Here is a 27,061-nt window from a genome sequence, read left to right on the forward strand (position 1 = left end):
TACAGGTGAGAAGGGAAGATAGGCAAGAAGATGATGACAGAGAGGATCTAGCCAGTTTTCACATATCTGGGGAAAAGAATGTTGGAGGCAATTGAGATGTTTTTAGACTGCTGCTTGAGTAGGGGAGGCTCAGTGGAGATGTGCATTCCATTCATCTGAATGGCTCTTCTAGTGAAAACATTGCTAGACACAAGCACAGGCCAGGAATGGCAAATGATGAATGACTTAGCAAGCTATCTTGCTGGGTATTTAATCTGTGTGGTTATCTAAATAATTTGAAATGCTTCTCTTGGCCTGAGGCAGGCTGGACAAAATGAAGTGCCATGCATTAAACCTTGTGCTATTTCAGTTCTCAGGTCCCAGCAGGAACCCAACAAGATATGGTTTAATGAAAGGTGATACTATATTAAAATAACAGTACAACTTGTATCAAACTTGGTTCCAAATTCAATACAAAATGTTGTGGTTTTAGAAGGCATTTTAAATCTAGCACTAACACTTCAGTCACTTGCTGATGTCAGTACAAAAAAAGTGCTTTGTACAGCTGCTGAGTGCAAGGAAGATGAGAGGTTAAATTGGGTTAGCGGAAATGAAAGACGTGCTGTGGAAGAAGTTTTGGTATCAGATTGTTTATGGAATTTGTCATTAAATAACAGAAGTGTTTAAATTGGAGGCCAAATTTAAAGCATTCCTTTTTAAAAATTGTTCCCTATTTATGTGCAATTGAAATTATTTACAGAGGTGTACAAGGAAACATTAATTTATTTCTCTCTTAGAAAGGAAAGATGATGGCAAATCCTTCTTAGTCTCTTACTGTTCAAGCCTTCTTGAGCTCAGGCCTTAGCCACCGGTGTGTAATCAAATAATTCTGCTATTCTTACTACAGTTGATTACAGTGCTCTGTTATAAAGGGTGGAGGCACTTGGTGGTTCTCCAAAGAAAGTGAGTAATAATTGACCTAATGTACAGAGCACATGAATAACATATTCTTTTGGTAAGAAATTTATGTTTTACAGGGTGTGCTAGAGTTCACATCCCTTTTTCACATCTTCCAAAAGATTTTAAAATACTCAGCTGCTCTATTAAATTTCTAATTCAACAAATACTCAAATACAAAGTATGCATTAGATAAAGCTCTTGAGTTGAATCCAAACATTGAAAAATCTTTTAATCTGCCTTGAAAACAGCTGTTTAGAATTTTGAGTAGAAATAACAACTTCCTGCAGCCTGCATTGTTGATGTCCATTTCAGTTCAAGCTGGGAGGAATTTCTCTTTGTTACTCTGCAGCAGCAGCAAGCCTTTGCATCTATGATTCGACTATCCCCCAGACATATTAGGACTGGTATCCTGGTCCTCTTTGAAATAAATGAATGAATAAATACACTTTGAATTCAGCATAATGGAGGAGAGACTTACTGAGAAGACTTAGGGTAGTTTTGACACTTCAGTGGGAGTTGTCTGGAGTGCAGCTTACAGGAGCTCCTTTTAACGTCTCCCACTACTGAGAGACTGCTTCATGTTTGTCTGCTGAAGGAATTCTTGATATGAGAATTGGGTTTTTTAGTGTCTGAAATTATTTAACCAAATTAGATGGGGTTTGTTCATATGCATATATAACTTTTATTCTTTATTCATAAATATTTAGGTAATCTTATAAGATGTTACACAGTGATTTGGCATCAAATACCACATACAAAATTTCTAGGCAACTGCCCATTGAATCCCAGGAAATACCAGAAGAGTTCAAGATGACTGGCATTTCAAGAAATATCTAAAGCAGTAATGATTTGCCACTTAGTGTAAACTATTGCCAAAAGCCTGCAGGGAATGGCTTGTGTTTATTCTACAGTCTGTTTTGCTATGTCCAGAGGGTAGATTGTACCTGCATTTCACACACACACACACACTTTTGCCTATATATTATTTTATGTTCAGACATTCAGGCAGTACTTTAAACCTAAAGGTAGAAGTCTTGACATTGTTCGGAGAGGTGAAGCCTGGATGAAACTTCACAGTCACTCTTGAAGTGATCCAAAACCTACTCACATAAAAGGATGCCGAAAGACCTAAATGGGCTTTGAATTAGGAGTCAGAAACCTGATCAAATCTTTTCAGCTGGATTTCAATAAGGTTGTTGAGAAAGCAATTAGATCTGTGCTGTGGTACCACACAATAATATCAGTCAGTACTTTTGGATAAAAGTTAAAAGTGCTTAAATGCATAAGCCACAAATAAGATTGTGGTTATAGTGGATAGAAAATACCATTATATGGAATGGTATTTATTTAACTGCAGCTAGGGATTTCAAGATGATGAGTGAGAAATACTCTAGTAGAGTAAATAGCAAAGGAAATCAGTACAGCCTCTTTCAGTTTTATAATACACTGTTCTTTTCTTTTTGGGCTTATGTGCCACATACAGAGTCTTTCATGTGATATTTTCATTTCTAAACCACTTCTAGAATGCAAATATGTTAATGAACATTGATTAGCACCTAAACAAGTTTGTATATGTGTGTTCCAGTAGCCTCTGATGAAGCATAAGTAGCTCTTTTAAATCTAAAGGAGATGTTTGCATTTTAGTAGGATTTAGGTTATGCTCAAATTTGTGCCAGTGTAGAAGAGTTTTGGACTTTCCTTTTTTGCTGAGGTGATGTCCTTGTGACTTTTTTTTTTTTTTTCTTAAATTGTTGTTTTTATTCCAGTAGTCAGTACTGTGTGTCGTTTGCAGTGGGGGATGTTGATGCAGATGCGGTACCCAAGGTGCCAGTGATTCTCCACACCTCTTTCAAAGTGGAATGAGATCACAGCAGAATTACTGCCCTGCAGAGGGGCAGCCTGATGCTCATGTGAAAAATAACCAAGATCACTTCTGTGAACAGGGCTTTTAATCAGCTGTTTAAAAGTTGCTGATCCAATTTCAAGTTGCTAATTAAATGAAATGGGAGGAAGAAAGAGATCAGCATGCTGCCAGGCAAGAGTTCCAATCCAGTGATTATGTCATTTCAAACGTGTGGGCTAAATATCTTTATAACTTAAGCTTATATTATATACACACACAAATAAAATGTTCTCATGTAAGGGTAGTTTAACCACCACAAGCTTATTTTATTTTATAAGACTAAACTATTTGATGCTCTAAAAACATTTTTCTCCTGTGAATGTTATTTATCACAAGTGTAGTTGAAACCTGAAACTTAACTATTAAAACAGATATTCAGACACTTTCCTGACAAGAATGATGTGGATAAAAGACATTATTCCTGGAGGAAGTCCTACTTGCCTTTTAGATGTAGTACAAAATATTTCTGATAATCAGGAGGAAGTTTTCTCTTCCACTGAAGTGTCTTAAATTATGAGCTTTCTACTGTTTTACAAGAATTTTTTTAAAGCCACCTAAAAGTTTTCCCACAGTGCTGGTTTACAAGCAGCTGAAACTTAGACACCCCACGGAACAGTCTGTTGTTCCACTCACGTTGCTGAAAGTGAATCACATATGTATTGATGACCACCTGGATTGTTAAATGTACCCATTCTGCTAAAAATTAAAAGAAAATATTTCCTGTATTTTTAGGTACAAATTTATACTGGCACTGCAATTGCTAAACCTTGCAGTTTAGGCAGATACCAGAGCTCCTACAGAGGACCTTTAACCTGCATTGTGCTGCACTCTGTATGCTTTCCCCTCATAACTCCTCTCTGCTCCCCAGCAGTAGAAGGGTGCTCCCTCTTCCTCCTGCTTCCCTACCCCTCCCTCCTCTTACCAGCTGTGGGAACCCCAGGGTGCTGCCTGGCATGTGCTGCTCTCTTGCACTTGGTCCCAAGCAGAATTTGACTTTTAATACCTAGGATATCATGTCTCAGCTGTGAATCTCTTTTGGTTCGAGGGTAAGGGAGTTTAATGGATCACTGGCTTCCTGATGGCTTGATACTTCATTCAAAGCCCAGTGAGGTTAAAAGAAAAAAACATACTCAGGAGTTTTGGTAGTGTGGAGCAGGTCCTATATCCAGAAAGGTAAGGTAAACACTGAGATACTGCCTCCACCTGGCAGTATTACTTCACTTCTGTTCTTTCTCTGAGTCCTGATTCCTTGACAGGATCACCCACTAATTTAAGTACCTGCTTTGTATGATGCCGATTTACACCAGGAAAACTTGTTGGGGAGAGAAAAATGAACAGGATGCACTTAACAGTCCGTTTTGACTGTGAAATGAAGCTTGTTCTCAGAAATAATTTTTATATATATATACATATATATATATATACACACACACACACACATATACACACACACGTTACTGCTCTTTTTTAAAATAAATTTTGGCTCTGAAGATAGGAACACAGACCTTGTCATAGTTTATTCCAATCCACTCAGTTGCTCAATTATTGTTCTTTTAATGTAAAAAGTTTTTCAGAAGATAGCACGAGTTTTTACTATCTGGTAGAAATCCTTTAGTAACAGCTTCCAATGTTTTTCTTATTCAGTATAGTTAATTTTATTTCTTTGAGATGGATAGATAGGAGCTGCCTAATTGAAGAGATAAGCAGTATGTTATCACTGCTAGATTAGGCCACTCTTCATGTGGTTTGTAACGCCTTTTTTATCTTGTATTCTTATTTATCACTGGCCTGGTTTTTGTTTTTCTTGATTTAGGATTATGTCATTTAACTATATAAATGATATCGGGGTACATAATTTGTACTTTGTCATCTTGAAAGTATCAAAGTAGAAAACAAATATGGATATCAGCTCTACAAATGGGAGGAAAATGCCTTTTGGGAAAAGGGATGGTTAATAGCTGCAATTTGTGTAGTCATTGTTTATTCATATTTGGCCACCCAATGATCCAACTGGATAGTATTTCAGAGTGCATAGCCAGATGTGTCAGTGAGATGTTCACTCTATCTCTGGGATGTTCTCAGGCATCTTTTAGCTTCTTGCTCGCTGCTGTTGTTGGAGCACAGGGCTGGGTGCTGCTCCTGCCCGTTCCCCTGCCACACGTGGTGCTTGCTGGGCTCACCCAGCTCCTGGGTGCAGCTCGGATTGTGCCCACCCTCCTCCATACACGGATTGCTCTCCTGGATGGCTTTGCCTGCCTGGCTGCTCTCTCTACTAGTTGGCTCTCTGGCCCTCATTTTTACCTAGGTAGTTGGCTGGCCTGTCCTGGCAAACTTCCCTCTCCTGGTCAGCTGGTGAAGCTCTTGGGCTGGCCAGCCTTTTCCTTCCCTTCCCTTTTCTCCCCTTCTCACACATGGTGTCTGCTGGCTCCCACTGTTTATCTCTCCTTGTCTCTGTGCCTCCCACTCATTTCTTAGGTTTGCTTTGATCCATCCCGTCTTTGCTGCCTTCCTGTTTTTCGTCCCTCTGCTCTTTTGCTGTTTTGCCTCTTTGTATCCTTGTTTCCTTTGCACTTGTTCCCTGAAGGCTTTTTGCTCTGGCTTTCCCCTACCTACAAGCAGTATGTATCTTTTCCAGAGCCTGCTGTCTCTCCCCTGTCTGTTCATCTGATCTAGCAGCCACATTGTTCAAAATAGTTACTAACAGAAGACTGATTTGTGTTCCAGGTTGGAGAAACTGTAATGTTTATCACTTTTTTATTTACTTTGGATATTTTTATAAGTTCTTTATAAATCTAGTCTATGCTTCCATAGAAACACCCATAGTAAAACCCCAACTGAAGCACTTCATTGTGCTTCTGTGCCTTTTTTTCCCATAATTGTGGACTATCAAGTGTCTGTGTATTCTCTATAATTCACTGTCATCTCCCTTAGGACTCTTAGAAATGTCACAACTCACTGTTTTAATCCAGACATCACAATTATAACTCTGGTCCCACAAACACTTCATTATGTTAGTGTGGAATAAGGGCTTGTGGGTGATCACAATGATGGGAAAGGAAGTGCAGAGAAAATTCATGGCAGTTGAAAATTTGCTGCTGTAAAACCCTGTGAGAGAAGGCAAAAAAGTGGCCTGGCCATTCTTCTCCTGCTTCTTTCAGTCTTTGATCTAGAGTCCTTATTCAGACATAGTGATGCTGATTGAAGTTTTGTCTGTGTTAGGACTAGAGAAACAGATACCTGTTGTTAGATGCTGTAACACATCTGATGTAATATGTGATTAAAGCCCCTGTAAATATCTACATTTTTTGTCCCTGTTTGATTCAAACCTATTTTTAAGATGTGTCTTTTTCTCTCCACGTGTTTTTGTTCTCCCTAGTTATTGGGTAACCTAATATCATAAATTAAATACTGATTAACAAGTCAGTCCCTAATGGTAACTACACAACCTTGTCAATGGGAAAATACTCTTATGCCCCCCATATATGTTTTTTCCCTTCATGACAGAAATATGAATTCCATGTGAAAGGACACTGCTCCCTTGTAGCAGCCCATTCCCTTCAAGTGAATATCATCAGTCCTTCTCCTCTCCTTTTAAATGTCTTTGGGTTGCTTTTACACATGTGTATAGATACATTTCTGAAGAAAAAAAATTCATAGCATCTATTGAGTTGGAAAATTAATTAGACGACCTAATTGATTGTGCATGAGTTCCTCCATGGAATGTGTTCTGCTGCTGTTGCACTTACCCAGTACAAAAAAAATCTCAGGAGCAAATTCCTCTTGTCTTTTACTAGAAACTGACAATTAATTGAACATTAAAAACCCTCATAAAACACCACAACCATCCCTCCTCCTAAAAAGAAGAAAATCCAAACCCAACCAAACATAAAACCTTGAAGAATCATAACTTGAAGAAGAAAAAACTTTACATGAAAGGTCTTTTCTCATTTTATTAGAATAATGCCAAGAGGCCTGAACTCAGCTTGAGGCTCCCTTTATCATTCAGAAAACACACAAGTCTGCATCCCAAAGCCTGTGTAGTCTAAATAGGAAAAAGCCCCACCAGCATCCAGAAATATTGGCAGCCCCATGTTCCATGTGGGGAGCTAATACACAGGGAGATTAAGTCACTTGTGTAAGGATGTACTGGGAGTCTGCAGCAGAGTCTGAAACTGAACCCAGGTCATCCCAGTCCCAGCCAAGTGTCTCAACCACAAGGCGCTCCCTCCTTTTGAGTATGTCAGTGTAGAAAGTAGGCCAAAAAGCAGTTTCCAACCTTTAATACACAGCATTTTGCAAGGCTGTGAAGTATTATGTATTAGACAGGCATCTGGATCAGCAGCAGTTTCTGCGGATACGTTTATCTGTAAACAGAAGCAAAGCTTGTAAGGGCTTTGTAAAATTTACATAAATTATTATTTTATCAATAAATAACAGTTAAATTTAAAGACTGTACTTAAGTTCAATGCATTTTAATGATTTTAAAGAATGGAAAATACATTTAAAGGACTTCTGTTGTCTGTGGCTCTCTGATTTTTCATGTGTTTTAGATTCTGGTGCTACTCATCCATCACGACGCATTAGCGGTGATGCGTAGCTCCGCCAGGCTGTGCAGGGCGCTGCACCACGCGGTGTAAGCTCGGAGAGGGAGCCTCGGCTCGCATGACAGGCTAACGCTCCAGTGTTATGCAAAGGTTAAGTATTCCTGTGTTGAGAGTTAGTGAGGCTTGCAGTTTGCTGACCTAAATCTGAATGATTCCTATTATGTTGAGTATTTGCTTATCTTTTGGAGCATCTCTGTGTAGCCAGAGTGTAACAAAACTTCAGCTTGAATCTGTACCCTGAATGGAGGAGGATAAAAGAAGTGCAAGTGTGAGGGAATATATGTACATATGTAACCATCCCTCTTCTTCAACTGGGATCTCCCATTTTGGGCATGAAATCAGCATTAGTGTGTAGTAGTCTACAAAGAACAGGCCAGACCTTTTTTGTCCCTTCAGTACACTACTTAGTTATTCACAGACACCTGGCTTATTTGCTGAACCCCTGATTCCCTTCTCCCACATCCCCCAAATAAAAATTACTTATCCAGTTCTTACTGGCTCTCATGTATGCTCTGGGCCACTTCAGGACCTCCATTATTTGAAACCATTAATCCCAGATATTGTGTACATTTACACATAAATTTCAATGATTGTCATGGGAAAACACCCATCAGCTTTGATGGGATTTATGCAGCATGAAGGTGAGAGAAACCTTGTTTTCTAAAATAAATGAGAAATTATTCAAAATGGTGATCAGTGTAATGGACCATTCAGCACTCACGGCAGTTTCCAGGATTCCCTTGTAAGTACATAATTAGTAAAATACAACTGGGGTGTTTCGCTTTTGGTTGAACCACTGTGGCTCAGCTATTGACAAGAGGCCTCTGAAGCTGGGTGGGTCTCTCTTCCCCAACACCCCCCAAACACTGTCTGTTTTCTATGTGAGGGAGTGTTCATGCAGCCAAAGGCAATGGCATTCCCCTACTGAACAACTGTTCTTTCATCAAAGTCAGTGAGTCTAATCTTTCCCTTGTAACTGGGACCTGGGCTTCATGCTGGATGTCATGGCTGGGCACCCACAAAACCAAGCAGTTCTATCTAACAGAGAGGAAAGAAAAAAATGCTAGGATTGTAGTCCTAGATCTTGAATGTTCCTGTTGAAGACACTCAGGCTGGTGACTGTTTCCAAGTTTTAATGATTTGTCCCACATGTGGAGGCAAATGAAAACTTAGGACCTGACATTCCCGTCAACAAGTAGAAGAGATGCCAGTTTCCAGTGCTGAGGTAAAAATAGATTTGCATTATCTGTTAGACTAAAATAGTGTATACAGAGCAAGTGTGATGTGTGAGAGAAGGCCAAAGGCATCACCACAGCTGCTATTAAAAACTCAGTGTTAAACAATATGCTAAGAATGTGGAGTTGCTTACACTTTCAGTAAATGTATGAAACCTTTCCAATATTATCTGGAGTATTCATGGTAATTCAGTCTTTTAGAAAAACTTGCAGTTCTTCTTGACTAATTACTAACTTACATTAAAGAACCAAAAAGTGCTCTTCATTACATCACTAACAGGAGTCAGGGAGTCAGTAAAGACCTTTTGCTCTTCTCTCCTGCTGCATGCAAGTAAGAAGAGAGCTCAACCCTCAGTTTGAGAATTATCTGTGGATTAATATCCCTTCCCCTTCCCATCCTTCCCATTTTAAGATATTATTATTCTGTACTTTCTCACTGCTTGGGAAAATCAGAATTTTGATGTGGTTTTACAAAGGCTTTAATTGACAATTGTCATAAATATTTTCTGTAATCTTAGATTAAAGATGTTAGGGTCCTCAGTCACTTGAGGCTGGTCCTTTACTGATGCTGGGGGACATCCACCCATTAGTGCTAAGCAAAGAGAAGGCTCCTTCAACCAAGTGGTCAATGAAGACAGGAATGACAGAAAGCCTTAAACAATAATATGAGTAATGAAGCACATGTATTAGCATCTCATGTACTTCATGTTGGTGGGTATAATATATATTTAATAAAATTACACTTGCTTACTTGAAAATTGGTAAATCAAGATTGGATAGTTTACCTTCTTGGTTTTTTACTTCTAGTAACAAAAAGTGAATACATGTGGTAATTCTAGAGTTATGGTATGTATTCTGTAACATTTCAACAGAGACACCTCAGGATTATTCAGAGTTAAATAGTGCATGTTATTGCTGTGTTTATTTTTGGACCACAGTCTTAATGCAAATCCCATATATGTGGTTATGCAAAATGATCCAGATTGTGGTCATGATTACACTGGTGTATACACAGAGTGATGCCACAGTTTCGTTGAGGAAGGAATCTGATCCTGTAACACAGAGGGTTGCATGGTATTTCAATTAGGTAGTTGATGTGTTTCACCATAGAGTTAGAGGTGAGGTATTAGTGTCTGAAGCAATTCTTGTATGCTATTGACTTACATTTTTAATGCTGAGATTTTTTTGTGGGTTATTGTGCAACCATGAAGTGAAATAATTTTTAAAATATTTCTGTAAAAACCAAATACTCTGTGTTGTCACTGTTTTCCAAATATTTTTCATGTCTTTTTAGCTGGCTGTATAAAATATAAAACTCTGTGTTACAGCCTTATGCTGGAAGAATAGTATTAGTTATTCCAAAGTCTTCAGGCTAGTAAAAAACAATAAATTATTTACATCATATCAAGTCTGTCATCACTAAGATCATATCACAAAAATACATATATATGACAATACAAAAACCTGAGTAAGTGTCTGGTTGAAGAAATTTGGCAAGGGAACTGTCTACCATGTGGAGAAGAGTCTTTACAGGGATACAATCTGTTTGCCCCATCCTTTCATTCAGTGGAAGGTTTCCATCGTTATAATTTCTCAGGAGTGCTGGTCTTTTTGGATTATGGGAAAGAGGGGGCTTGCTTCAGACAAGTTTGGTGATTCCTGTTATAAAGGAGTAAAACATACTGATTGTTCTAATCACCTTGTTAAGAAGCTGCCAGAAGTTCAGGGTTCTGTTAGGACCAAAAAAGCTATTTGTGTATGTATCATTAAGTTAACATATCATTGCAACACTCAAACCATCATTATTACACTTACTGCCTTCCTACACTGAAAGCAGGTCGACTTCTCTCCATTCCTGCTGTATGTTTACTTCTGCTGTGTTTCAGCTTGAGCACTGAAAATCAGTTCCCTCTCTTCCCCCATCTCCTCTTCTTATTTATAACCAGCCTTCAGTTCTGGACTGGGTTCCATTCCAGTGCTCTGTAATTACATTTTGTTTCATGGCACTGCAGAGGACCATTTAGATTTTAGAAAAGAAAAGGTTAGTTTTAGTGTATTGTACCACTCTATCTCCTTTGTCAATGTGAGTAGTATCTCTTTAAATTGTACATTGCATTGTCTGAAAGCATTTTCCCTCTTTTTGGATGCCGCTCTGTGTAATATTCTGTAAGTCATTAGGATCTATATTTCTTAAACTGTTTGCACTACATTTGGATAGTCTTAGTTACCCTAGTCAGTGTCTTTTGAAGCCAAAGAGAAAAAAAAATACCCAGAGATCATGTAGCTTTGTCTTTACCATGATAGTTAATGGTTAATACTTAGTGGTATGTAAAGAGACTTTCTCTAACGTGGCACTCCTAAGAACACTTTTGAAAAAAATAGTGATAAACTTCAGTCAACTTGTTCTTTTTGAGTGAAACGTGCAAAGTTCTGTAGTAGAATCCATTCTCCTTAATAATCATCTGGTCTTGACAATAAATATGTCACCAAAGCTAGTTACTTTTTAGCAGAAAGGGAGATGAAAGTAAAGTCAGAATTTTATTTAATTGTTGCTAGCCTGTGAAAGATATTGGAAAAATTAAAATCTACAAAGACATGGTTCTTTGGAGTTTATGCAGCAAAGCAGGGTAGGCTAGAGTTTGTCAGGTAAACTGACTTCAGAAATGAGAAGTTATTCTACATTTAGCTGCATTGCTTACTGTTTTCTTCATCATGGAAAAGAATAAAATGTGGTAACAATTTTCTGTATTTGGATTGCTGCTGCACATAATTGGGAACAACAGAGCTAAGGCTTTGATTTTGGTGAAATGCTTAGTCTGCATGTTGGATTAAAATGTGTGCAACAAATCACTCCAATTCTGTAATAATAATTTTTGAACACTATTTTTTTTTATTTTATTACTGTAATGTTATTACTTTTCAGCTACAGACTTTGAGAACTGGGTCAGTTGCAAGAACAAAATTGGCATAAAAATAGTTGTATATTTGTTCTGGAAAATAGATTGCCAACATAATTTATAAAATAGTCAGCCTGAATTTTTCTGTGCATCAAATGTAAGCGATAATGTTAGTCTCATATTATTAGTAAGTTATTATTTCAAAGTCCTGTTCTTTAACCAGTATCCTAGGAAGACTAGATAATATTTGCTAAATAGATGTGTTAAACACGTCTGTGCAGAAATGGATTTGTGAAGCAGCTTACAGAATGGAAAATAAATTTAAGCTGAAGTGTGCCAGCAAGTCAATATATGAGAACAATTTGCAGCAAGCAAAGGTGAGGAAGACATGAACAAATGGGGTCATCAGATTCATAAATTAAAGGGTAATATTCTTAGGGTTGGGTTATATGAGGCAGTAACTAACTTTTTGGCTGCCTAATTCAGAATAAAGAGTTATGGTACCAGTGTTAGATATGCTTCCTTGGATATTTTTTACTCTTGTGAAAATAATGAGAAGCAACTTGGAGCTGTGATCTGTCCGCAGCACAGCTGTAGTAGTTTGAGACATTTCTGCTGCCAGGTTTATATCCCTGCCAGAAACAGTGCCTGAATGGTTGCACTCTGAGTCCCTAGTTCCAGTGACATCTTAGCCAGTGTTAAATCTCAGCTATTTGAGCTCAGTGCTGTGCTGTGCACTGAAGCAGCTGGGAAATGGTCTTGCTTATATGTGAAACCATCTCTGGCACTGGAAGGGAGCAGACAGAAGTGGCATGGTGATAATTTCTTCACATACCATGTCCAAACCTACCAAACCTCATTGGTAAGAAGTGTCAGACATCATAGGAAATAAGTTTTTAAATATTTACAGAGTTTTGTTTTCTTTCCTTCTGAACACCCTCTGATATCTTTGCCATGTACTTTCCAATGATGACACATTGGGATCTGACTGGGGTGAGTAATGGTGTCTGGCTGGGGGGAGGAGAGGACAGGGAGTGCTTAACAGTGAGTAATTATTTAAGAAAATGGTCTGTGTGGAAAGAAAAGTGTGTTGTGATTGGATGCATTTATCAACTGGCCTTTCAGTGTCACCTGTGGACAGAGCATTATTGTGTCTGAGTTTTTAAATAGTTGGAAGTCAGTTTATTGAACTAACTTGGGAATGTGTCAGGGTCTGTTCTTGATTTGGTCTGTGAACTGAGATGTGAGGCTGTCCCCTATTAGAAAGAATGGAAGTAAATGATAGTTATCCCATGGTCATCCTGAGCATGGTCATTCACTTTTCTGATCAGAAGTTAAAAGTTGTAAGATCTTGTATGCAAAATATAATTTCATGATCAATATAATTTCAAGTCTACAAGTGACTGACAGGAAAATTTTGCAAGTGAAGATGGAATTACAAGCTTGTTGCTCTTCCCTATTTTCTTTGTACAGTGACACACAGAGGTTTGCATTAATTTTTTATGGGAGTCATGTATCTAGAGCCTTTTGTTTGTTCTCTCTGTCCTCTAAAATCGGGAGATTTTAGTATGTCTGCAAATACCTAGAATCACTTTGATTTTGAAATTAAGCCTGAAGTGCTAAACTTTTGTGTTCTGTACCTCTGTGCTATGGTGATGTTCACTGCTACAGTCAGCTTGGTCATGCTGTTTTCTTCTGTCAGTGCCAAGACTCTCTTATTCGAATTTTACTGCGAAAGGTCTCATTTCAGACACAGCACATCCTGCCTTCAGAAATGAGGCACATTATGGTTTTTTCCATCATCTTCAAGTGATTTCTACCTTCTCTGAAGAGAGTGAAATGACTGAAGTATGGTGAAATGTACAGTGATGGACGCTGTGTTTTTCCATGGACAGTATAGTTGTTTGTGTATTCTTTGGCTGTGTGGGATCAGGTTCCAAAGGAGCATTCTCAGGTACAAGCGACTGTGACTCCCTTTCCTGACATGTGGCTGAGCAGTAGAACAGGCTGCCAAGTGTAGTGGGTCACACCTGGGCAGTGCTGAGCTGCTGTGCAGAGATGAGATGGTGTTTCTGCCCTGTGCAGTCTCTCTCTTCCAATGTCCCTGTTTAATCCCCAGCTGGTGAAAAAACCCAAACAAGCCTTCAAACAGCAGAAACAAAAGTGCTGCTAGGCAGAAAAATAAGTTGTACTAATGATCAGCTTTAAGGTAATTCACTTGCCTTAGAGCCCTTTCTGACCTTTCTTTCATTATTTGTATGATAACGGAATATTCCTTTTTTTCCCTTTCCCTTTCTCCCTGTACTCAAGAAAGGGAAGTTGCTGGTTTGTGTTGCCAAGGGCAGTTTCAGTTGCACATCAGTCTTGGCTGCATTTGGGGGTTCGTGCTGAATTCTCCCCTGTGAGGTGCTAACAGCCCAGAGGAGCTGGGTTTGCTGCTCAGGCAGCACTGCAGCCCGAGGTACTGTGTGAATGGTGTGTGCTGTTTGTGGAGAGCTGGAAAAACACCACTCATTTTATCATTAGCCATTTTTCTGTGATGGCAAGAGGTGGCATTTTCCTGCGTTCTGTAATGAGATCTTGATCATGATCAGATAAATGCTGGCTTGCTACAGTCTCATGCTTTGGACTCATTAAATTTTCATTGATTTTAAGAGAGGTGAAGGAGTCTGTCAACCTCCCTTAACAGGTGGTTATCAGTTTGCAAAATCAGGCTGTTAACTTGAAACATCAAGAACTCTTTTTAGGATATTTATAGTAAATCCTAGAGGATAGAGGGACCAAATTTTATCCAGCCTCCTTGCACTAGCATAATTGTTTAATCCAGGTTCCTTTAGTTCGTAACATTTTTGAACTTTATTTTTACATTAAAAAATATATTGTGCTTGAAACTAAGCAGAAGTTATTGTGAACTAGGAGTTTAAAATGTGTGTTTGGTGCAGAAGTCTTGCACTATCATAGTGCTTGCAGTCACTTTGGTGCTGTCCAGAATTACTTGGAACAATTATCGTTACTTATTGCTATGCTTGGTTTTGATCAAAGCCTGACAGGACTACGTATTTCAGCAGCCTCTCTGCTGCTTTTAAGAGTATGAAGGATCTTTTGAGAAGATAACTAAAATTATGACTGAAACAGGAATGAGCTCTAGATCAAAATGCAACTTGATTCTTTCCTGTGGAATTAATAAGCTGAATTGTTGTGTGGGATAAACCAGTGTCATTCTGTTGCCCTCTTGCTCTTCTTGACAGTATTTGAACAGAAAATGGTTTTACAGTTTCTACCATCTTCTGAGCTGTCTGAAGCTCCCTGTGGAGTTATTCTTTATCAAAATAGCTAAGAAATATGTAAAGAAGCAGATAAAATTGTTATAATGGTGGCTATCGCCTTACTGAGGGCCGCTTGCACCTGCTGAAATTTTCATTAGAAGTGACTCAAAAGATTTGAATTGCCAGTTGCACATCTTAAATAATTTTACTAAAATCATTACAAGCCTCAACAATCTTCAATTAAATTGAAGTTGTCCTTGAGGAAGAAATCCCAACACATACAAATTGTGTAATAGCTTTTCTGGGCATATTTTCCTTCTTTCTCCTTTTCCAGCTCCTGACTGGTCACTGGTACCTTGTGTTTGAGCTTTACTTTTTGAAGTAGATTGAATAATCACAAATTACATGAATATATAAGGAAACTTTGATGCTACAAAATAAGGATTGGGGTTTTAAGCTCATATCCTCTTCTCATTTTGTGAGTGTTAGTAGAATCCCATTTCCTTCTTGTAGGCCTTCATCCTGTAATAAGTAAAAAAATCTTAAACTCACTATTTAAAACACTTCAATTTTAAAGCTTTTTTTTAATTTGTCCTCTGTATAAAAAAATTAATTGATATGTGGATTTCTCTGTGGCCTGAGGCTGATGTGTATATTCAAATGATCTTTTTATATTAATTTTTTAACTTTTAGAATTTTCCATTAAGAATAAAGAAAAAAATTTAGTTGTGAAAATGTCAAAGACTGTATTTGAGAAAATAGAAGGGAAGCTGTATTTAGAAGAAAACTGAGTATTAGGAATAAAATTTATCAAGGCAAAGTATTTGGTGAAAATTGAGTCTGTAATTCTCCATATGAAGTGTTATGGACTTGATTAATAACAAATAGTAGCTGGACTTGCTTGGTTTTGAGTGCATATTCGACCCACGTCTTGTTACTGAGACCTTGTGGAAAGATTTGCATGATGATGAAGTTAACTTCGTTGGGTTCACCATATTTCTAAGACATATTAGCCACTGCTAAGTCATTTATAGCTTGAAAGCAAACAATTGTAAATGCTGATCCATTCATATCCTACCATAAAACACAAGATGAATTATTCACTACTGTCTGACGCGTGCTCCCACTGCGACGGAGAACAAAATGACTCCTTTCTAACCCATCTATATATAAACGGCAGAGGGACAATCTACAATGGGGGATTTCATTCTGGGGAGGTACTTGGAAGATTTCCTGCTGCCAACACAAAACGATGGCATTTCTAAAGAAATTGTTGTCTCTTGTTTTAATATTTGGAGTTACAACATTGGGAGTTTTGCACAGAGTAAAGCGCTTATTCTTACTTTGATCAAGGATGAAAAATCAATCTGGGAAATATTTTTTTTATTTGACAGGTATAATTGTTCATGATTTATTTGTATTAACTTAGGGAAAAACTTAATAGAAGCTGTAGTGTGGAAAATTCATATGGGAAATGAAGTGACACAATAAGAAATAGCAAGCCAAAGAAAGTTAAGATGATGATAAGGAATTAATTAATCAAGGGCAAGAGAAATAGCAGAGATTCTGACTCGTTTCATGATGAGACTGAGGGAATTGCTAGAGAAGGGTGGGAGAAGTGTTTGTAAATGTAGCTGTATTGTTTGAAGGGGATAGGACAGGAATTTTATACTTGAAGTCTGATAGACTTTAAGGCTGAGATTAAATAGCAGGAATTGGATTTAAGTATTTTTATACAGCTGGTCCAGCTAACCAGAGAGCCTGAAAATAGCTAGTGGGTTCTCACAGGTTAATTCACCATAGAGCTGGAAATACAATTCTAGAGGCTGAAAGAAAATTTCTGTTGATCCAGTATTTTAGAAGGAAGAGAGATTATCTGAGTGATTATAGGTGTGTTAAACAGACAAAAGACAGAATGGCACTTATTGGAGTGATACATAGTTAATGAAGAATAAATGGTATTTAGTGTCACTTGGTATGAGTTCATCAGAGAAAAGTCCTTTGATCTAACTCAATATCCTTTCTGATACCATCATGTTAGTAGATGAAGATAACAGTAGCAATATAGCATTATTGCTTGCCTTACAGGATTTCTGTAAGCCATTTTATTAATTGTATCAGAATGGCTTGATGAATTATCAGAATTACAGCATATGGACACACCATCTCTGGTTGGCATGAAGATTTATTAAATGATAGGCTTCACGGTGCATCTCATGTGGGAGATGGAGCAGATGGGAAAGACATCCATTCTCATTTCTGCCCTATTTAACACTTTTTAACAATGGTTTAGTGAAAACATATTACTGTTAACAAAGTTTGGATGTGGCATGAAAATTGGAGGAATTTATAATGACATGACTCTGAGGCAGTGTGGATTACTTAGTGACCTTGGCTGAGGGATCTGGTAACTACTTCATTACAAAGAAACAACAGGTTCATAATTTGGTGGCTGTGCTTACAGGATGCTGGACTCTGTCCTGGTGCACCATAACAAAAAAAGCATTTTAGAGTTGCTTGCGAAAAATTAACTGGAATGTGCACCCTGGATGTCCAGGAGACAGCAGGAGCTGGCACTACCACTGTTTGGTTTTTGCCCTTGGAGGATGGAACAAAATGAAGCCTAATGTTTTTTTATTAATATCTTCGTTCGATTCTGTGTGTTGGCTGTGGCCTGTCCTACCATAAACAAATCAAAGCAGATGTGTTCCACATGCCCTCTATTCAGCTGTAGGCAAAGCTTGCCCACATATCTGGTACAGCATATGCCTGAATAGCAGTGAAAACTGTCCTCAGAAAACTTCCTGTAGTCTGTATTCGCTTCCCTTGAGCCTCATTTGAGAACAGCCATCCAACTTGTGGAAATAAACATACCCTAACTCTTTTATCAGTATTCTTTTAAATAATGCACTGAATATCTAAAAGATACTGATGAAAAGACCCTTGGAAGAATATTGTGAGTGATTAAATGAAGCAGCAAAGGGGATCTGCAGATATAACATTCCTGGTAAAATACTTAGAGTTTGTTTTCAGTGGACTTGAATTAAAGAGAGAGAAAAAATCCTCTGTAGAACACTTCTAACTCAAATTGTTTGGTTGGTGGGCAATATGTGTGAAAAAGAATTGAATTGCCTAAATGTGCAGTTGTTTTGCTTTATTAAGAGATTTGTTGTGTATTTCTATTGTGAAGCACTACTGATCAGATTTCCTGTTTTTGGCACAGATTACAGGACCGGCCCTTGCTTCACTTTGGTAACCAACCAGATGTGCCAGGGCCAGCTCAGTGGAATTGTCTGCACAAAAACCCTGTGCTGTGCGACTGTCGGGAGAGCGTGGGGCCATCCCTGTGAAATGTGTCCTGCCCAGCCGCATCCCTGCCGCCGAGGCTTCATTCCAAACATTCGAACGGGGGCCTGTCAAGGTAAGTTACCAGCAAAGCTTCCCCAAAAGCTGCTGAAATTGTTACTGGATTAATCTTAATTGAGTTACACTGCTGTGAATAACCTGTCCTAAGCCATTCTCAGCTATATGTGTGAAGAATGGAAAAACACTGTCAGATGCATTACTTCATGATTCAGTGAGTGCCTGATGTTCAAGTGAGTACATTAGTAACTCAGGTCATGTGAGAGCAGCCAGCATCTTAATGAATTTCTCACTGCCAGCAGTGCTTTCCCTTGGTTCTGTAATGGTGTTTTTCTGAGTATACCACCTGATCATTCTGTGGAGGAATTTGTTCTGTTTCAGAGAGCACTCAGAACATGCAAACACCAATCTGTGGCAATAATGCCCCAGTTACCCGGTGTGAGATTTTTTTAGCTAAAAGTTGTGTAACTTGGATTCATCTTGGGTGTCTTATCTCTTGAGCTCCACTGCTTTGACCTGGGAAAAGTGCCTGTCGTGCCATTTGTAATGCTTTATTATATGTTTTGTACAATTTTGGAAATGCATTTGCATTTGTTTCAAATCATAAAATCCACCCAGATGTTGCTTACTTCTTTCAGAGCATGCCTTACCGTAGAAAGTCCTTACACTGCTTTTGGCTTTTATTCTAATACTTCCAGCTGTATAAATTCTTTTATTGTCTGGATGTCTGACAGGAAACAGGAGAAAGTTAACAGGGGCAACTGTGTATTAAACTGATGTGGATTATACATTCCCAGTACCATATCTTTGGGGCCAGTTTATTTCAGTCTGTCTAATGTTTTCTAATAAGTTACAATATTTTTGAAAATAGGGAAGATAAAGATTATCAATCTATGAGTAATTTTATATAATCATGAAATTCCTATGAAGGGATTTCAAGGCATTCCATTGCATTAAAGATGTAGATATGCTGTGTCACAGGCCAAGTGGTGGTTGGTGCCTGCAGAGAGACATTATGAACTTCAAGACAGACAGCATGGTTGTGTGCACTGCATGATGTGCCCATATTTTGACCTCAGTGATTCTGTTCCCCCTCTCACTGTAAAGTTCAGGACTAAATTGTGCAGGAATCCGTGAACCGTGGTTCTGGACACTTTTGAAAGCTTATGTACATAAATATGTGGCCCACACCCCTGAAGTTATGCCACACCTAGTTATATCCCTCTTGTTTGTGTCATGGGAGAGCTGCAGTGAACTCTCCAATGGGTTTGTGCAGTTTGGAATAAGGATACTTCTGCTTACTGCACATTTCTTAGCAAGCAGCTACATTGATGCTGATCTGTATGTGGTGCCAACACAGTTTTGGCCTGATATGTTTGACTTGTATTTTCCAGTTTTCCCTTCTTAAGTATTGCATTTGCAATTTCAACAGATCTTTTATGGAATCACATATTAGCTTTATTTTTCATGCAATTGTACTAAATACTTTTGAAATCAGATAACATCCGTTCAGACTGAAGACATTTTAGGGATTTCACATCCATATTCAATCTAAATAAAGGAAAACAGGTTAAATAAGATCCAGGTTCTCTGGAAAAGAGAAAAAGAAATAATTATTATTGTGTGGGGAAGTAAAGAAAAGTAAAGAAACAGTGAGGGTGGGCAAGGTTATTTGCTAAAGTAAATAGAATATCACTGCCCAAATTTTGACTTTGGCTGAAAGTTAAATTAATATCACAGCTGAGATTTTTAAAGATACAAAGAAGAAAAATAAAACCAAAAGGTGGGATTTTGAAACGGACATCATGACTCAGAGGCATGACTTTAGTTTCTTTAGTTTTTGAGGTTTTTTAAGTCAGTCCTGTGCCACGAAGTCTGGCTGATTGCTGTTGCTGAAGCACAGCCCATTGCTGTAGCTCGAGTCCCAGCAGCTGTGTGGCTGGGTCGAGGCTGCTGAGGCTGTGCTCGTTCTGTGACCTCCCAGCACAGTGGTTCCCCCACACTGGATCACTTCACCCAGGGATCTCTACAGAACGCTCTGCCATGTGGTGCAGATATGCTCCTTGGCATTCCTGAGACTTACTACGTGTGCTCCCAGGAAAATTGCCTCTCAGCCTTTTGTGCAGACATAATACTTCGCTTTTCAGACTGCAAGACACACTACAGCGGTCTCTCTGGGATCTATAAAGAGAGATTTGAAGGCATCATCTCCTTCATCTTGTAGCCCTGCATTGAAACCTATGTCAGTGTGAAGCCCAAGAACTCAAGCAACCAGTTTTTAGTAGCAGCAGCTGGTTCTCCTGAGGAGATGGGAGAGTTGGAGAGTGGAGTGCTCTGTGCTCCTGAAGGAATTCCTGAGCAGCAGAGACAGGGCAGCCCCTGGGGACTGTGAGCCAGACTTCCCCAATGTCCTATTGCAATGCCACTCCTCCACCTCCTTTAGCCTCTTTTCTGTAGCTGTTATTAAACCATAGCAACACTTCTGCAGCTAAGTGACGACACACATGTTGTTGTGCTAAAATAATTGTGAGGCCACAAACTGGGGCCTCTTGAAAATGTTTGTCTTGAGCTTACTACCTAGCCTGTGATATCATCTGTGTTGCTTCATTTTCCTCGGTAAAAAAATGAAAAGCAAAGAAAGAAAAATAATAGGGAAAGACCCCTTAAATTTATCTATGTCTGAGCAGGTCATTACTAATTCCTCCTGAAACATTAATTATGGCTATAAAACCTTTTGAGTCAAATACTAACCACAGTCTAATGTCATTGGTGCTGATCTTGCTGAAGTGTCAAGTTAATAATTTCCATCAAAATGACTCTGTGCCTCTCCATGAGGCCCCCTCCATGCACACTGCAACTGCTCCTCTATGCTGGTGGCCTAAGCACTGGATGGTGTTGCCAAGATTTTCAAGGGGGCAAGTGATTTTGGGTGACCAGCTTTAGACACTTCAAAGAAACTTGAGTTCTGGCAGGCTGTGTTTTCTGCACACCATTCCCCAGATGTTTTGGAAAAACAAAGCAATAGCAGTTAGATATTTAATGTCTGTAACAATAATAACCATGTGATTTCTTGCAGAAAATATTTAGAGTACTGTACTTAATCATACTTTGCATAGAGTAATTACAAAATTAGTGTCTGTCTTCCCAAGCAGTATCATAATATTATGATGGGTGAAGAACGGATTTAGGCATATTTCATTTCTGTGTAGACAAATTATTATGGCTGTTCTTGAGAAATGAAATTAAAGTGGGTGTTTTTTCCTTTTTTATATCACAGATGTGGATGAATGCCAAGCCATCCCTGGGATCTGTCAAGGGGGAAATTGCATTAATACTGTTGGATCTTTTGAGTGCAAATGCCCAGCTGGACACAAGTTTAATGAAGTAACACAAAAATGTGATGGTAAGAACTTCTAGAACTTTCTTCTGAAAGTAGAAGGGGGAGTGTCTTCTTTTGGGCAACCAACTTTGTTTAACAGTTTGTAACAAACTTACTGTCTCTTCTGCCTTGAGCGTGCAGGTGGCATTATTCAGAGCAGATGCAAATAGGGATGCTTTCTCCCAAACCAGAGAATGTTAAATATTGGCCCTGCAACTTTTATAGTCTTTTTATTCACGTAACATTTCAAACTTGAAGGTACATCTACCATTAAACATTAAAACATTAAAATACTTTCTAACTGATATGTTGCTTTAGAAATGCTTGAGGCACATGTTTCTTTGTGGATCTTTTGACCAAAAAGTGTATATGACTGGAAGATTCAAATATTCCTACCTACTCAGGTGAACTCTATTTAACATAAGGGAGAGCTTGACACAGCTTGTGTGAAGGCTGCTGGATTGTGGTCTAAACTCAGCCTTGCAATTGCATGTTACAGGAGGACAAACGTTTTATCTTCACTTACTAGTCATCCTAACTTGGGGGTACAGCAGGTGCTAGATATTAGTGTGGAAATTTGCAGTGTGTGATTACGGAATCGTGCTATGTTTTACTGTGATTTGATAGAAATTTTTTGTCTTTCTAATATAATAATCAAGCATAGATGTCACCTTGAAAAGAATTTTGAGTAGATAAGGAACATTGTACTGAAATGTGTTAGTTGCACATTATCAATTTGTATTTACAGTGAAGTCCAGATGATGTTTAAACTCTTGCAACTGATTCTACTTTCAGTAATTAGACTAAAATTAACTTGAGTAGACAAGTTTTATAAGTGTCTAGTGATTTTGGAATGCTGACTTTCAGTACAATAAAAGTATTTGTGAGAGAAAGGTATGCATTCACCATCCTTTCTTGTGTCAAGTTCCCTTTAAGAAGCACTCAAAACTTTTTAGCTATTTTAAAAGAATTATTAATTACTCTTTCAAAAGAAAAATTGCTATTTTAAGCAAAACTTTATAATTTATTTGCAGGTTAGGGAGAGCAATTTCAGAAGAGCTTGTACACAGCATGGTTTACATATTGCCTGCCAATGATTTTGGCAGAATGTAACCTACATTTAGAATAGAACAACATTGCAAGTGTTTCCTTCTGTGGATGAAGTACCAAGAATGTGGTGAATAGGAGATACTGAACATGAACCTTTTTAAGTATTAGTACATGAAAAGCTGAGAGCTGTAGGCTGCATCTCATAAACATTTTGATGGTATTTTTCAATTGCTGAATCATTTTAAAAACAAACCCCAACCAACAACCAAATAACAAAAAGCCCCAAATAACGACCACCCTAAGAGCCTGCACTTGCTAACAGTTAAGGAAGTTGGCTCAAGAGCCTGGTGTAGGTTGCTGTGTTCCCAAATCCTGCCACAAATTTCCTCCCCCTTTTGTGAAATCCCTTTGCAGTGATCACCTGGCTGCAAAGATCAGATGAATTTTTCCTTCTTCAAATTCATACCTATTGATTTTTGAATCTCTGCAGACAGAGAGTTACTTTTAGTACATCTTCATGTTGTATGTACCAAGCAATTTTAGTTAAAACTGTGTAGGTATTAATAGAATTCAAAGAATTAAAAGCACCACCTTTATACCAGTGGCATGAAATAAGATAGAAACACAACATTTAAAAGCATGATCATGCAACAACTGCCCATCCATCCTGTTCTTTCTAAATTATCTTTTGAATTTTATAAGTCAGTATAAGATGAGTTGTTTGGTTTACAGTAATTAACTGTAGTTAATTCTGATGCATAATGAATAACATCTGATTGTTTGCTTGGTTTAGCTTCGTATTTAGCAAGTAGGACTTCTAGCAGTTGTAACATGTCCTTGGTCACTGATTTAGTTCAACTGGGAGCTACCTGCTGAATTACAGTACTGTTTTTTTCAGGGGGTCTCCATTAAAGTAAGATTATAATAGCAATCGTCAAGGGCAGGTAGAGAATCAACAAGATGGAAAAGGAGGGGGGTTGGCCAAGGTTCTCTTTGTTAGCATAGCTGGTGGAAATCTGTATTTTAACTGCTACATTATTTCTTCGTTTGATATAACCATTTCTTTTCCATTTGCACTAATGCTGAGATAAATTCTATTTTTTGTGATGAGTGGGGGAGTAGTTTTTCCTAGAGTGACATTTAAGTCTGCAAGTACATCAAATATACTTACCTTTGTAAAACTCACGTACTTAACAACGACAATGTTGCTTATATGGATGTCAACACTAATATAAATAGTGAAATACTGTTTGGGTTAGGCTCAACCCTAAAATAAAGAGTGATGATTTTGCTTTTAAAAAGGTCGGACTCTATATAAACAGTGGCAACACTGACTTTAAGATAAACATCGGTGAATTTGAGTCAGAAAATGCTTGAATCTGATCCACTTACAATTGCATTTTTCTCTGTTAATTAAGGGCTTTATTCAGAACAAAATTCAATTTCCACATTTTTTGTCACTGAGACTTGTGGGACTCCTGTGGTGTATAATCTTGGAGCAGAAGCCAGAAGTCTCTTAGCAGTGCTCCCAGGGAACTCGGACTTGAGTCTTTGGCAACATCCTCGAAGTAGCAGTGAAAAAAAGGTCACACCCCTCTCACACACCCAAGTGAGGAATGTGACCCACATCAGGACAACTAGCAAGATGCAGGGGAAGAATGTGTGCACAGGGGACCCAGGGCCCCGCTCCACTTAGGATGGCTGAGTCTGCAAACTTGGGTTATCTGTGTGCCATCCCAGTGCCTCCACTACTTTCCTGCAAAGGCAAGGGGCCACAAAAATATTACAGCATCCCACGCTTTACCTAGGAGACCAGAAGTTGTTAGTTTTTATATTACTGTCTTCACAGAAGAAGTAGGGCTGAGATCCTTTCTACTTGCTAAAATGCTCATTAACAGTCCTGTGGGACTTTGGGTGTTCCCCCATCTGTTGGGGCCAAATTCCAGTTTATGTGTTACATTAAACTCTTCCAGTCCTTTTTAATGACTACAGTATTATTCACTCCTTGCCTTGGTGTGTTGGGTGGTGTTGCAGTATTTCATCTCAGAAATTTTTGTGGTTGGTGAAATCATTATTACAGTCATGTGTCTGTTTTCGTAGATCTCTGGAGGAGAGGTTGGGTAGAGTCCTCTGATGCCATTATTTCTAGCTTGATGCTCCCTGTCAGGAGAGCAACTGGGTGATCGTAGATGGCTGTGACAAGCAGATGCCATTGATCAATCTCGAGAATAACCTCCTTTTCTGCTCTGTTTGGCTGATTCCTCTTGTAGGTACCATGGAAAAGAGTGAGCTGTTTTTAAGCCCAGCAGAACTCCAGGTTCCTAGGAGATGAGGGCAGTGCTAATTAGATACAGCTGCATTGTTAAGACAGTCACTGGAAACCAAGGGGAAAGTAACTACACATCACAGGCAGGCTACTGGCAGTAATTAAGGAACACTTGGGGCTGACATAGGTCGTTATTCACATAGCTGTAGATTATATAAACTAGCTGTGGAAGAAACCCTTCAAGTTCCCTCTGTGCAGCTATGATGAGTTGTAAGAATTTGTTAGGGCTTTTTTCTGCAGACTTTGAAAATTTTTCTACATGGTATCTATGATGATGATGATTTAATATATGGATTGAGATTTTTTAGTGGAGACAATCATGATATGGAAATTTTATTTTAAAATTACTGACAAAAGGTAGGGAGAATTATGGATGCTGTCTGGCTTCTGCAGTAGATATTTTGGTTACACTCTAGAAACCTGTTGAAACTTCTGCACATTGATTTAGTGGAGAAAGGCAGAGAAGATCATTTCTGTTGCTTGCAGTCATCCTGGTCTGAGCTGTAATCCTGTCAGATTGCATTAGTTGAACAGTACCTAGCTGCTCAGTGCTTTTATGTGGGGTATTTCCAAGACAAGCCCTAGTGCAGTAAGAAGGACAGGCAGTTCAGTAGGTGGTACGTGTCCCTGTGAGTCTGTACTGAACCAGTGCCACAGTGTGCTACCAGGAGAGTCTGTGCTGCTGGAGATAATGGTTAAGCTCCTGATCACTGTGGTCATTACACAGTTCACACTCTGGTCCCAACACAGTTTACTTCATGCCAAATTCAGACTGGATGTGTTACAGTTTTGTTAGAATTAGTAAATTTATGCAGTTTTAAGATGCTCATCCATCTGTATTAAGCAATAAAACTTTCACAGGTAACAGATACTGTATTTTGAATTTGCAGATGCAATATTTTTTTAGATTCTGTTTAATTTCTGTTTATAAGATGCCTAACGGAAGATACTAATTCAAAACTATTGATTATGCCCTGAATTTGATTATTGCTACTAATTATAAAATACCTTTTCTTGTGCCAAAACTATTTTAGCTAACCTGCCTCTGCATCTCTTTTTGTCTTAAAGATATTGATGAATGTAGCACCATTCCTGGAATTTGTGATGGAGGAGAATGTTCAAACACAGTTAGCAGTTACTTCTGCAAGTGTCCTCCAGGGTTTTATACAGCTCCTGATGGCTTAAAATGCATAGGTGAGTAGAAACCTGTGAACAATAGGAGAGTAGGTGTTACAAAAAGTCGTTAATATCAAGAATGGGTAACAGTGTATCAGAAACATATTTCAACTTGTGAACTTGAAACCCTTCTTTTATGTAGAAGTACATCACATGCCTGTATATGTATTCTGAAATGAGTTTTCCATTTGCAGGATAGTTCTTTTTTTTTTTGCTTTTCTTTGAGACCTCTTTTATTTTTCTACTTCAGCTTTTCTGTTATGTCATATTTCTTGCCTTAGTACTTGTTTAAAGGTCTCCTTGGTATTGTTGCTCTCATGCTTGTCTTTAATTTAGTCTGTTTTATATTCAGCACTCATTTAGAAAAGCAAATTTGCATTCCAACTGTTATAACCCTAATGCAGGCCTTTGTCATTAAAGGAAGTAATGTGATAAACTGAGTATGGGATATATTTATGTGCTTTTATGATGCTGATGATTTGGCAGAGCTGTTCTCTCTGGCTTCCACTGCGATAGAGCAGAACCCATCTTCCAAAGGCTGGACTGGGAACCAGAGAGCTTTGTGAAAGAAATTATTGCCACTGCAGTGCCAAAGCACTGAAGGAACAGTGTTAGCAGTTAATGCTTCTGGGAAGCATACAGCCTACTCTGAGGCAGGTCTAGTAGTTAATTAATTTATTTTTTTTCTCATTTTTGTGCAGTAATTCATTTTTTCAGTGCCAGTGCTGAATTTTGAGCAAAAATCAAATGAAAGGTTTATTTCCTCAGTTTTAGCATATTTATTTAATAGTTCTTACACAGTGCCAGCACTAGGAACCAAGACAACATCCTGTTTAGTACTTCTGGTAGGAAATCATTTTGGAAAAAAAAATGGGGAAGAATCCCAAAGTTCACAGAGATAATATTAACTTTCCCAAGAGATC

General features: G+C 38.4%; 1 protein-coding gene across 1 annotated transcript in view; it reads left to right on the plus strand.

Moving 5' to 3' along the window:
• Positions 1–27,061, plus strand: part of FBN1 (fibrillin 1) — a 144,800-nt gene that overhangs the window by 33,571 nt on the left and 84,168 nt on the right. The window contains exons 7-9 of the mRNA XM_041469038.1: positions 18,068–18,265; positions 21,485–21,610; positions 26,031–26,156. Coding sequence (XP_041324972.1) covers positions 18,068–18,265; positions 21,485–21,610; positions 26,031–26,156 — 450 coding nt within the window. The remainder of the gene's footprint in view (positions 1–18,067; positions 18,266–21,484; positions 21,611–26,030; positions 26,157–27,061) is intronic.

Source organism: Pyrgilauda ruficollis, unplaced genomic scaffold, assembly GCF_017590135.1.
Source record: "Pyrgilauda ruficollis isolate IOZ18807 unplaced genomic scaffold, ASM1759013v1 scaffold23, whole genome shotgun sequence".
Lineage (NCBI taxonomy): Eukaryota > Metazoa > Chordata > Aves > Passeriformes > Passeridae > Pyrgilauda > Pyrgilauda ruficollis.